The sequence below is a fragment of the Balearica regulorum genome, chromosome 2, assembly GCF_011004875.1.
Source record: "Balearica regulorum gibbericeps isolate bBalReg1 chromosome 2, bBalReg1.pri, whole genome shotgun sequence".
In the NCBI taxonomy this organism is placed as follows: Eukaryota; Metazoa; Chordata; class Aves; order Gruiformes; family Gruidae; genus Balearica; species Balearica regulorum.
Window position 1 is genome coordinate 113033986 of NC_046185.1, and position 13307 is coordinate 113047292.

Consider the following 13307-nt stretch of genomic DNA (forward strand, 5'->3'; position numbering starts at 1 on the left):
AGCTGAAACCAACAGTAAAAACACTTTGATTTTTAACAGCGAATACAGCTGTTATTCACCTTCCACTTAAGTTGTAAACTGCAAATTGCCACTCAAAATCAAAACTTGTGGAACAAACAAAACATATATAAACTCATATGACACAGATTTTCAGTGTATTGGAAGAAATTTCTTGAGGCTTAGACGTGGCTCTCTGCATGGCTAATTGTGGATGTGCTCAGCCTCTTAATCAACTCTGAAGTTCAGAGAGAGGAAAACAGAAAAGACAATTCCTGCACATTTCTCTCCACTATGAAAATATCAAGTCCCTTGGGATTTTACCTAAATTTCATCTCAATTCTGTTGTTCAAGCAACTGCATCTTACACTTTCTTTTTTTGACAGGAAGTAAAGTAGCAATTCCTTTATCCCCAAGTACATTTTAATGACTCACAGTGCTTGCTTCATTTTTGTAAGAGATCAATATACTCTTTCATGTCTATGCATATTTACCTCTCATTATTTTTCCATATGTAGTTACAAGACTTATTTTACAGACTACCATTAAAATATATTTTAATATTTAAAACCATTATATTTTGTGTATGTACATACAGAGATATACTAGTTGCTACTACAAAAGCAGCTGCCCATGACATGTCAGAATAAAGTAAAATGTCAAGTGCTGTTGTTGCTAGTTTATAGAATTAGGTGCAAAGAAGATCTTTTTTTTTTTGCTGTTGAGTGAGCAGAACATGCTTCTGTGGACTGCTTTACTTAATGTGTGCTTCACAGTAAGAGCTGCTCCTTGGGTGTAATTATTAGGGATCCTGAAAAGTTTTAGCGTGGCCAGGTCTTCATTTCACGCCAACACACTTAGCTGCCTCACAGCTATGGGACGATGTTGATTTAAGTTGAGTGGAACAATTAACATTCATTGAAGCGCTCTTTTTGCGTCAGATATGCCCCTGATTTCTTACAATTTATGACCGAAGATACCAAAGATAGGATTCACCACCTACACATAGGCACTAGACGTGCCTTACAGTGTCCCATCTGTGTCCCAGCGGTTGCTCCAGCCAATGTGTGGGCACGTGGCTCTGCCCACAGTCCTGTGTCATGCTTGCTGGCTCAGTGGTCCTCTTGAGCACCCCATGGGATCTCCAGCAGCAACAGATGCATGTTTTGGCAGCTGAACCCTGCCCCTGGAAGGTCATCCAGTGCCAGATTGTGACACACAGGAATTAGTATATATCCCACTGAAGGGGGGCTAGTCGGAGAGGGGCGGCGTGGCTCCAGGATGCATGGCTCAGGGATGGTCCGGCTTTGGGATGGGTCTGAGCGTGCGGTCTGAGTTGTGCAGTCATCGGGTGAGAAACTGCATTGTGTATCACCAGTTTTGTATATTCTATTAAGTACTGTTGTTTGTGGGTTTTTTTTTCCCTCTCCCTTTGCTATCCCAGTAAACTGTCCTTATCCTAACCCACGAGGTTTTGTCTTTTCCTTCCCATTCTCCTCCCCATCCCACTGGCGGAGGGGGTGGGGTGGGTGAGCGAGCGGCTGCATGGTGCTCAGCTGCCGGCTGGGGCTAAACCACAACACACATATATCTCCTTGACCATCTTTAAACCTGCCTTATGTCCTCCCCTTGGACCCCTCATTTTACTGATCTTGTGCATGGGCTTGAGACTGAGAAACAAATCCAGGCAATAAACAAAAAGTATGAGCTTTTAAAATTACTCTGACTGGGAAGCCCTGTTTCCCCTTAGCTGATACCCAGATTTCCTTGGTTGTCTGTGGAATCCCGTACTAAACTGCAGGAGATTCTTGATACTTGTTAAGTTGGAACATATTGTTGGTTCAATACAGCTCTGTCCATAGGAGACTCCCTTGCTAAACAAAGGTGATGCCAAATGCTGTCCCTGATAGATGCTGTGAAGTAAGCTGGACACAGGAAAACACAATCTAGACTAGCAGGAGGAAGCTTTTTTCCATGAGCCAGGAACTGTTTGCAAAGTGCGTTCAGGGGGACTGCATCTGACATGCATCTTTTCAGGGTCAGTCCCAAAGTGTACTTCATGTACTGGATGACCGCCAAGCCAAATACAAGCAATAAAATGTGCAAAGTGTTTTGGGGACTGTGGGAGACTTTTCTCTGCTGATTTACCATTTCATCCTGAAATGTATGTTTAATAAATATCTTATGTCTGAGGGACCATTTTTCCCAAGACAAGAGGTATAGCGTTCCATTAAATCTCATCTTGACATCATTAATTTCCAATCAGGCAGGATATCCAAGAAGGTGAGGTCCTCTGTTTTATGCTACAAAATTATCTCTGCAGGAACAGCCCAGATCCATTCCAACTAATTCCTCACTTCAAAGGAGAGAGTAGCTGATCCAATGTTTTGCTTTTTTCATTCTGCCTATTGATTGCTCCAAATCTAAAGCCTAAACTGTTGTCACACTGGGCTGGTTTTGATTGCCCCTTGGATATGAACTATTATGCCTCTGCAGCTTTAGTAACTGTGCTAATTGTTTTCTCCCAGGCAGTGCAGTTGAATGTTCAAGTTATTTCTGACTATTTTTACAGCAGACTGGTATATGTTTCTTCAGGAGCCCTTTGGGATAGTTAACATAGCCCAGCTTTGGGGTTTAACACACGGACTGAATGTGATCCAGTTCACAACAAATATTTCTGGACAGTTTTCTACCAGACCTGTTTAATGTATAGTTTACATATGTGATTTAAGAATATAGTTACGGATATGCAGCTATGCGCATAAACAGAGGCCAAGTACATGTTCAGAAAGTGTAGCTTGACGTTTAATGTGGATAGATTATTTTTATCCACAGACTTGTAGACTATGCACTTGCTCTCTTTGCACACCTCAAATTTTCATTAAAGCCAATAGTCTGGACTCTGCTTTGAGGACATAAATATGCTTGTGGGAAGATTTAGTAGGTATGAAGGATCCTAGCTTGGGGAGGGAGAGGTTTAGTTGTGAGGCCAGAAGGCTGGAATTTTGTTTAAGGAGGGTGCAAAGTATTTTCTGTTCAGTCCTCATCTGAAACAGAGACCGCTGGTTCAGTAAAAGAGTTAGTTGGTTCAGCATCACTGCAAGCACAGAGCTTGCCTACCTGGCTACTGGGAGTCGCTACTAACATGGGGCAGAGCTTGGTGGCTCTTACCTTTAGAGTTCATACTTTTTGGGTTAGTTCACATTGTCTGAGGAGCATGTTTGATTTGATGCAGTTTACTTCAACTCATCATGTTACTTAATAACTAGAACAATGAAATTCTTACTCTTGAGCCACCTCAGTGGTTGGACTGCAAATCTGGTGCTGTCCTGGTACATGCTGGGATGCCAAAAAGGTGTTTCCAGAGAAGGTTGCAAACCCAACTTTTTTCAAGTGATGTACTAGACAAATAATTCAAAACCCAAGTGTCTTACAGCTTGTAGAAAGAGAAAAGAAGAAATGTATTTCATTAAGAAAAAGATTCAAAAATTTGGGAGTCAGTTCTAGGAACTAAAAGGGGACTGAGAAATGGTAAAATAGGGTATGCTGGTGGCGTGGTTTAGGCCCAGCCGGTAGCTAAGTGCCACGCGCCGCTCGCTCACCTCTCCCCCAGCGGGATGGGGAGGAGAACGGAAAAACAACGGCAAAGCCTCGAGGGTTGGGATAAGGGCAGGTTACTGGGACAGCAACAACAGTGCTGATAACAGATAGTAACAATGGGTGATAACAGAGAACGATTTACCGATCGGACAACCAACCGGACGCTCAACCTGTACCGGAGCCACGCTGAGCCCGCCCCTGCCTGCCTAGCCCCCTTTTATGGTGAGCATGACGTCACATGGTATGGACTAGCCTCCAGCCAGCTTGGCTCACCTGTCCTGGATCCTTGGGAAATTAACTCTATCCTTGCCAGAACCAGGACAGCTGGTATGTAGATATATTTTATACTGAATTATGGATTTATCCCAATAGCCGCTTAGTTTGTGAATAGTCATTTGCATTCATACTTCTGAGTTCCCTAAAAGAACTACCAGTAAATACTACCTAAAGTATTTGTGAACAGAGAGACAGTGCTGCTTTACATTGTGGTAATAACTGCACATTACAATAAAGGTAATCTTCCAGATAATACAGAAAAAGCTTTCTTTTGAGCCATTTCCCAAATGCCTCTAGTGATGGAATGACAAAATTCCAGTATTAGACTTAGAGCTGCATTAATAATTATCTGGTTATCTATTATCTATGGGGCAGGTTATTAACTAACTATGCTCCAGGTTCAGCATTGACAGTGCTCTTGAGTCTCGCTAACATGGAGTGATTAATTTGTTTTTGGTATCAAGCACATGCCGTGCTGACCTTTCGTGTAAAGATATATTGTGTTTACATCCTCTATGTGACATGACAGAAAAAAATCAAACTCTTCTGTTCTGCCTGGAAAGCTGTGAATAAATGATGCCTGGCAAATAGGTCGTCCAATTCCAGCTTTTGTGGAGGCAAGGTGGCCTTTAATTTCTGAATAGAAGCAATGATTTTTCTAATGCATCAGGAAGCAAAGGCTGGTAAGACACAAACCATGTTTTTTATGGCTTTAGTCATTAAGTTTTTATAGGTCTCATCAGTCTTACAGCCAACAGTGCTATGGCTCTCTTTGTCTTAATTCCAGTGCTAAGGTATACTTAAATTCTATTCTCTAAAAAGAAAACCAAAACTAACCATCCAGAGGAATCTGTATTACTGAAAAGACTTAATGCTGCTGTAAATGTGTGTAAGACCTGTGGGTGTAGATGACAAGATCCTGAAACACTGAGCCTCCATATCTCACTGGGTGCACATGTCTTTACTGGCTTCACAATACTGACCATGTAATAAGACCAGAGAGTAGAAAAGAGGAGCTGATGGTGGCACTGACTGTATGCTACAGTGATCAGAACTAGTTGTTTGAGACATCGCTGTGGAGATGTGTGTTGATTTTCCTAGTGAGGGATGTTGTTTTGGGTGGTCAGCATACCTGCCTTGCTCTTATGTGTAGTTTAACAGGATTGCTTGACAGATTTCTGGTAACTTTATGTTGAGTTTGGCCAGGTGAGCTAAGACCACTGATTTCTGGTGCTGAGGTCCGGTGAAAACATACTTGCTGTTATCAAACAACCTGTTTGTAAGGTTTGCTATTAAGTATGCTGTTGAGATTTCTCTCTGGAGTTTTCTTGCTATTATGAAACTCTGACTCATTTTGCTGCCTTATGTAGAACAAATAAAGGAAATTATGAAATGATAAAGGAAGCATCAGTGCTCTCTTGGGAAATCTCATTTCAGAAGAGCACATCATCTGCAAAATGACACCTACTTTTCATTTTCTTCAAGAAACTGCATCTCAATTAACAAAATTGACAGCTTTAATGAAGATACTTGGAGCAGAGGTTTCAGAGCCACCAGATGTTTTCATCTAATAGACCAGAAAGGAGAAAAAGTGGGGAAATATTAAATATGTGGCAGTTTTTAAAACAGTGCTTTTTAAAATCACTACGCCATGGTTTGCAAGGTTTGCAGAGCCAGCAATGCATTTTTTTCACCCTGTGAATATTAATTAGTCTGTTAGATGAAAAAAGGATACCTACCCTCACTAGTAGAGAGTTTACTATAGCAAAATGTGTAGACCAGAGGTGTGTTTTGCACATTTCACAGGGCTGAAGACTTCTCATGCAAATTTTTATTTCTGTTTTTTTACAGAAAGGTCTAATTCTGTTGCCATTGGAACTGAGAGATTTGCTCTCAGATTCAATGGAAGCTGGCCCTTGCCCATGGGTGCTTTAATGTTGTGTGTCGTACATTTGCTAATGAAGGATAAGTCATATGGTTCTATGCTGCTTACATACTTCAGTGGCTTGTGACCTGTTACTAACCTAGACTGAGGGAGGTTCGTGTTAAAATTATTCTTTTGAATGAATTGTCAAAATTCATAATAGCACATATGGCAAAATATTGCATCGTGCTTTACTGCTTTGACTTTTTCTGATACGTTTTCCTGAGCAGTGGTTGCTGATGACTCACGAGGCTAACCAGCCACAAAAGATCTCTCAGTGGTTTAGTGTACCAGTACTAAAACTACACAACCGTGCGGTTATAAACATAGTGTTTGAGCAATGCATGTCCCTGACATGCCATTTGTGGCGTGCTAGTTAGTCTTAGTGACAAAATGGCACGTGTATGAGTAAATATAGGCCTTTTACTGGACATAAGACAGCTAACGGGGTTCCGAGCCTTTCAGCTGCAGTTTGCTGCTTCTGAAACATCAGAAATTCTTTAATAACTAAAATCTGCTACCAAATGGGCACCTGTTTGGCTGGACCGTGGGGAAGAGTCAAGTTGCTGTATCTACTTCCTATTTTCACTGCAAGCTAAGAGGCTATATTTGCACTCAGGACAGAGAAGATATGAATTGGAAAGATAACTTCTATACCTTCATGTGACTTCGCAGAGTACCTGGGATCCTCTCAGGAGGAGACTGGCATGCATAAAAGAGGAACTTCCCTCCTCTTTCTGCCACGTGTTTACAGATACTCCTCTTCAGATCCGAGAGTGAGAAATCTTGCCCCTGGTTTCAAGCTCCTTTCCTCAGTGGCAGTGTTACTCACTTAATGCCTTGCTCCATGGAAAGCCAACAACTTCTCTCATCTCTCTACCTCCCATTCTAGCAAAGAAAGAAGTAGAAAAAAGTCAGCTTCTGAAGTGTGTTAGGATGCTACCATGTTATGTAGGATGATAAAATGTGTTATGATGCGTTAGGGTGGTACTTTTTACCAAGCAGTATGAAGGTGTACATGTATTTTCTTAAGGGACGCAACATCAAGCTACCACTACTTTCAGAACTTTCCATTGTTTTGTGAGTAATTAAGCCTGAGGATTAATCCACAGATTACTCAACCTGTGCCTGTCTGGCCTCTGCTTTGATATGCAGATTTGATCCCAAAGCAAGGGAGGGGTTTGCTTTTCCTTGGAGTATCAAATATGATCTCAAACCAGAGGCAAATTGATGGTCTGGGTGCTGCTGTGCTCTTACTGTTGCTCAGCAGCTTTTCAGATATCACCCTGGTGGGTCTATTCCTGTGCTCAGAATTTAGTTGATTGATGGATTTAGGTTCAAAAAGGAGTTTTGCTTCAGATCAAGTTAGTGTAAAAGCAACCTTCTGTTTGTTGAATCCATAAAGTGAATTCCGTTTGCTTTCTATGTCCACTCAGCCATTTTCACCTTCTAAATTCTTTTATTATTTCCAGGATCTTAAAACAGTTGTTCTCTTCTTACAGTGTATTGAAATTTGGGTTTTTTTTGATCCAGTTCTAAAGGCCTTCGGTTCCCTGCAGGGAGCTGGGAGAGGCAAGTGAATTTGGCAGACGTAGTGGCTAGGAAGGTCAGTATTTTTTGAGAACCACTATTCAGATTTAATGTAGCTGCAGGTAGATGGATTCTAAGATCCATGTGGTCCCTTTCAACCTGAATTTCTTATGATCCTCTGTGTGTCTGAAGGCTCTGAGTATCACTGTTGCTGATGGCAGATCCTTTACTGACATCCAAAGTCCTTTGACTTAAGTGAAGTTATAACAGCTTATACTAGTTGAGACTCTGGCTTCTAAAGTATTCACACATGCAACCTGTTGGGTTCTAACTTTCACACAAAAAATATGAAAAAAGCATAAAAAAAAAAAAAAAAAAAAGAAAAGCTCCAAAGCAGTCAGTCATATTTTGCAGCTGATTTTTCCATATGGTATAGCTGTATGTGACAAAATGTGACTGCAAGCTGATATTCCTATAGTTTCCAACTGCTTAAATAAATGATTTGAAGGATATTGGGAACTGATAAGCGTAGAGTGTTTCCAGAATCTTCAGGCTATTGGAGGTGTCCTGGAGAACAGCTTTTCAACAATGAAGGATGTGCTATAGTGTAGCACAGATTTTACTGCAAATCCTAGAAGCTGTGAAGTCCAACCTGTGATACAGTCAGAGATAAAGTAAAGCAACTGGTTTTGTCTGAGTTTTTCAAAGGCTGTTGATAGCAGGTAAAGATCAATTTGATGTATTTGCCAAAGAAACAGTTGAGATTTCACAGCAGACTGCAAGATGCCCTAGCCAAGCTAAACAAAATAACTAATGCTATTGTTTTTTAGTAGTTATTTGCTTGCAAAATATTAAAATGTTAAAATTCTTGGAAAACTGTTTGCAAAAGTAGTAAGCTGTTTATGTGAGGGTATGGATTTTCTGCAAGTCTAGACTGGCCTCATTTGAGTGGTTTCAAGTGGAGGTGCACTGTCCTTGATTATACTTCTTTGTGTTTCAGGTTAGGACATTGGCCAGGCTGACTTGAACTGGACCTTGGCCATAAAATATACCTGCCTTTGGCTGGAATTCTTCCTTGTGCAGATGACTGATAAAATAAACCCAGAAATTTTAGCCTAGAGAGTTCACTATGCATAGCATCTTGGCCAGACCACCTTTTTTCTATGAACCTGTGCGTGCCTGCAACGTATGACGCTATTCATTAGATAGCTCCTGACATTATTTTTTGTTGTTAAGCTTGACATACTGTATGCATGTTTTAAGGCATAAAATGTACCTGAAATGTGTTTTCAATAGCATAACTAAAATGTGTTTTCACTTCCTTGCTTTTTTTTTTTTTTGTTTTGTTTTTTCTTTTCTAGGCAGAGGGTTCCAGGCTCCAGAGAGAACTGAGAGGATATCTAGCAGCGATCAAAGGTGATTTCTAAGTTTTACGTCATGTTTTCAGAAAGCAAACTTTTATTAAAATTTGAGACAAGTACGCTTGTTTAAGGTAGACAAAGACAAATACAAATAATACTGCTTTTGTCACTAATAGTCCACGTTTCTGCTTTGGATCCAGCACAGGCTCTTTAGCCTGTTGCTAGGGATTCTGCACCTTCAATGTCGACTCAATCTTGCATGCACGGCTCATCCTTGGCTGTCCTTTGTGTGAAGGACTGCTTCTCAGATTCTCACGTTGCATGCATTTTGAGCACCCACAAAATCTATGCATCTTGTTACTCATCTTTGCAAATGCTAGAATACGATATATCCCGTGCAAGGCAAGGGATTGCTTAATCTCCACAACTCCACAACTGTAACATTTCCAGGTATTACTAGTTGGATGATGATCTTCTCCCTCCAAAACCGTACTCCCTGCGATGATGTGATTTCTCATTTATTTCTGACTGCTTGATCAATTTTTTTTTTAAGTTTAAAAATCAAATGTGATCTCTTTCGATATTATGTTGAAAATCCAAGTAGCAGAAGCTCACTGGTCAGCGCTTAAATATCAGAGATTAAGTAAACAGCTATTTAAGTCCCACTGGACATTTGTAAATCCGGTGCATTCAACTTAGCACCATATACAGAGCATTCTCTTTCTCATGCCACCTCTCTTTGGAGGAGTTGGAGGCCGGGTGCTAAAGGAAGGGAATAAAAGTTGGTGACTGACAGAGAGACACTAATGGCTTCTTGAGATAAGTATATATGCATGTCTGTATATTTTTAACCTGGCTCCAGTCCAGTAGGGAAAACATTACAAACCAGTATTAACATCCTTGGAAATCACTGTGTCATAATAAAGCTTCAGCAGCTGGTGACAGGCAGGGAAGAAAGCTCTTTTTGATGGGAACTGTAAAATGGGGAGCAAAGCAGTAGCTTAATGTCTTTGACTGTCTATTATTTGCTGGTTGGGCCGGGCAAGGAAAATCCCGTACCAGACTAAAGATATTTTGCCTTGTAGGGATTTGCATAATGTCTTTTGTTCTTAGAGGAAATTTCAGCATCAGTCAGTTTTGGGAACCCATTGGATGCTGATTTTATTTTCTTATTTTTCAGTTATCCCTCCCCCCCCCCCCCCCCCCACATTATCAGATGGATACTCTGAAGCAGCGTGATGAGGCTGTTTGTTGGCCAGATGGCTTTTCTGTCACGTAGGCTGACTGTTTACATGCTGCTTTGATTTCCGTGTTGGTGACAACAATCCTCCACTCCATGTTTCATTTTCTTTCTCTCTCTCTCTTCTTTTCCAGTACTTTGTGCATTCGTGGTCCTTTTGCTGGTTTACCGTCTAGTGGGCTACTCTTTGCACTGAGTTTTCTTTCTAACTTGGTGTGAAATTTTTCATTGTGCAACTTTTGCTTTTTTAAACATGTTTTTCTGTTCAGCATCTTTCTCCTGTTGCAGCCTGTAAGTCCATATTTGAAAATAATTTGGACTGACTTTCTTACTGAGAATGAAAAGTGTTTGCTTACACCTCAGTATCTTCGTGTCTTAAAAAAGACCCAGTCATAAGCAGCTCGCAAAAGCCTTAGAAATGTTATTGTCCAAAGCCAGCAAGCTACCAGCGGGCATCCTTGGCACACGTGTTGTCACACCTTCATGCTGTGGAGTGGGAGAACAGCCCAAGACACTAGTCCACAAACACAGCTCTGGCTGGGGCTTCCCCAAAGCTGACTAGCTCAGCAGTGGCAAAGGCACTTCCAGATTTTGAATGGCAGAAGCAAATCCAGCAACTGCTACAGCCTCTTTGTTGCTGTTCTTTGAAGGACTGCCATTGTTAAAACATTTTCAGGTGGCTATGCACAAAAGCGTGGGAACCCCCAAATTTAGGCACTGGACTGGGATTTCTGTGGACTAGGACATCTGAGCCTTGGAGGCATGCTGTCACCAGGGGCTTGTTTTGCAGGGGAAAAGGTCAGTCGTATTATTGGAAAATAATGCACTTGACTTCCTTGTACTGTTACGGGTGTGAGAAAAGCAGTTCATTTTAAAGGGTTTCAGGAATTGGCAATATAGCTAACTTTAACTAAAAACATTTTATGAAGCTGTTATGTTGTGAACTCTAGTAATAAGTTTCATTTTGCTGCATGACTTTTGAGTGACTGGATATTGGAAGTTGGAAGTATGAGATCTGGGCATGATTTAAGCAAGGAATGGTCGACTGAGCTTTCTTATGACCCTATATCCCTTCATTTTAATATACTTGACAGTTTGAGGTTTAGTATCACACATTCTTAAAATAAAAGAATATTTGCTGCATTCGGACTCCTCTTGCTCAGAGGTGCCTCTTAGTCTTAGCTGAGTCTTGATCTTTACTGCTGGTTACTCAAGGCCTCAGAAGAACCATGTCATAAAGCTGTTGAACTTGTGAATAGCTTTTATGTGCTGTTTTATTTCACCTGCGTGATAGTTTAACGTCTGCCGTGTAGCAGTGGTGTTTGTACTGACGAGACTGCATACTACCCTCCACAGCTATAGTCATCTCATGCCTCAGTCTTCTGTCTCTTCCAGTCTCCTTGGCAACGTGTATCTGGGTTCTCTACTTCATGATTTATTTTTTTAAGCTTTTGAGAGCTGTAGGTGACTTGAACAGTTTTATGGACTAATTGTTAAAGAAACCCTAAATCAGCCTCCCATTCTCTACCCTGAGCTTTATGCCAATACCAGTGCAAATGGGGAGATACAGACCTGGATCTGCATGCAGGTGGCAAGGCAGTAGAGGTGAAAAGGAATCCTGCATCATGAAAAAGAAGCACCATACTTTTCAGGTGGCTTAACTTTGTGAGAAATAATAACCAGTGCACAGGAAGGGAACGGGAGGTTTTGAAGTGCTGTAAGCAGTTTTGCTGCCTAATTGTCAGTCTGTGGCTCACAGAACTGCACATATCCTTCAGACACACAAATCTTAAAATCAATCATGTAATTTCTTAGAAGCAATAAAAATATTCATCATCTTTCTGTAAAATTTTGTAATGAATTATGAAATGATTGAATTGTTCCAGTGGAAACTCTAATGGCTAACTAGCAATGACAGATACAACCCTTATGGCAGGATAGGTCACTTCCCTGGAGAATCACACATGAAGCTCTCTTCTCCACTCAAATAATTAAATATTAAGAGCCAGATCAAGGTGCCTCACTCCATCAGGAAAATGGAATTTTCTCCATGATTCAGTCTAGATTTCCCTGGTGGGGAGTAAACCCTACAGTATATAAGTCCTATGGCCAACATGGAGTCCCAAGGCCCATGGGAGCTTGAGTACATTGGAAATGTGGTGGCAGAGAGTCACGTACCTTCTGCCATCTCTAGGGTGCTTAATGTGAAAGTCTCTGCACCACCACCCCCAGGATCCCTACCACATGGGGGCCTGTAGGAGTCCTTTGGGGTTCCAGAGACTGGAGATCTTTCCCATAGGAAGAGGGAAGATTTCATGCAAGAGCCTCAGACTTCAGTATCTGGTTTATTTAGCATCATTTTTCCTAAGCGATTAAATTATTTTGGCATTTGTAGTTATTTAATAAGTGACCCAATTACCAAGAAGAAGCGGTGCTAAATGAAACAATTGATATTAAATATAAATTTCTGACTGTTCATCAGCAGTAAAAAATTTTTTCACGTTTCTTGGTACTTTAATGACTCGCTTTAAACAATTCATCTTAGTGACAGCAGTTAAAAACAGCAGAGAGAGACAGCCTGCAGTGTGTGGCTGACACTAATCCTCTTAACTTTAGTGCTGAATAATGCATAAAAGGTATCAGTGCATAAGAAATAATTCTGTGTGAAAACTAACCAAATAAAAAAATCATTGGACATTGTAAGTATATGCCCACAGGCATGGAAAAGAATGGGAAGCCACCAGATTGATATTTACCTAAGCATTCATTTGGGGCATTGCAGTAAACCTAGTGTAGGTACAGTAGGAGGGGAGTAGGACGGGTGATCTTGGCATGTGGAAATTTCAGACAGAAGCCCCTGACAGAGGAAGCCAAATGCTGTAATGCTCACTTGCCTCACGCTGCAGCTGGATTTGATTGGTGTTTTGTACAGGAACGTGGTAGAATGGAGGATTACCAGATTCTCAGAACCAAAAAAAGTGTAAAAGTTGGTGCAACTTTGGTAAGCCTCAAGCGTCAGATATTAAGTGTCTTTTACTTATTCTCCTAAGCCTGAGTCCTGCAGTACTTAAAAAAGAAAGTCTGTGTAGGAAAAGGTCCTCTACCCAAGCCTGATCTGTGACCGAGCTGCATGCAAGCTCCAGGAGGGATTATCAAGCAGCTATGCTAGCCTGCCTGCCGCAGAAGTGTACGTGGCAGGTTTAGCACGCAGCGTGCTTAAGGGCAAAAGTTCAGGTATCAGAAAGGATTGAGCATGAGCAGGGATGCACAAACCTTCCTGGTCTGTGCGTTCGCCCTGAGTGGGCAGAAGCAGACTTCTTAAGCATGGCAATACTGTGCTGGTTTTGCCTTACTTCCTGAGTTGATTAATTTGTAGTGG

General features: G+C 41.2%; 1 protein-coding gene across 4 annotated transcripts in view; it reads left to right on the top strand.

Moving 5' to 3' along the window:
* The window catches only part of AMPH (amphiphysin), a 136024-nt gene that overhangs the window by 72847 nt on the left and 49870 nt on the right, over positions 1-13307 (top strand). For all 4 annotated transcript variants that reach the window (XM_075745358.1, XM_075745359.1, XM_075745356.1 and 1 more), the window contains exon 3: positions 8689-8743. In XM_075745358.1, the coding sequence (XP_075601473.1) occupies positions 8689-8743 (55 nt within the window). The remainder of the gene's footprint in view (positions 1-8688; positions 8744-13307) is intronic.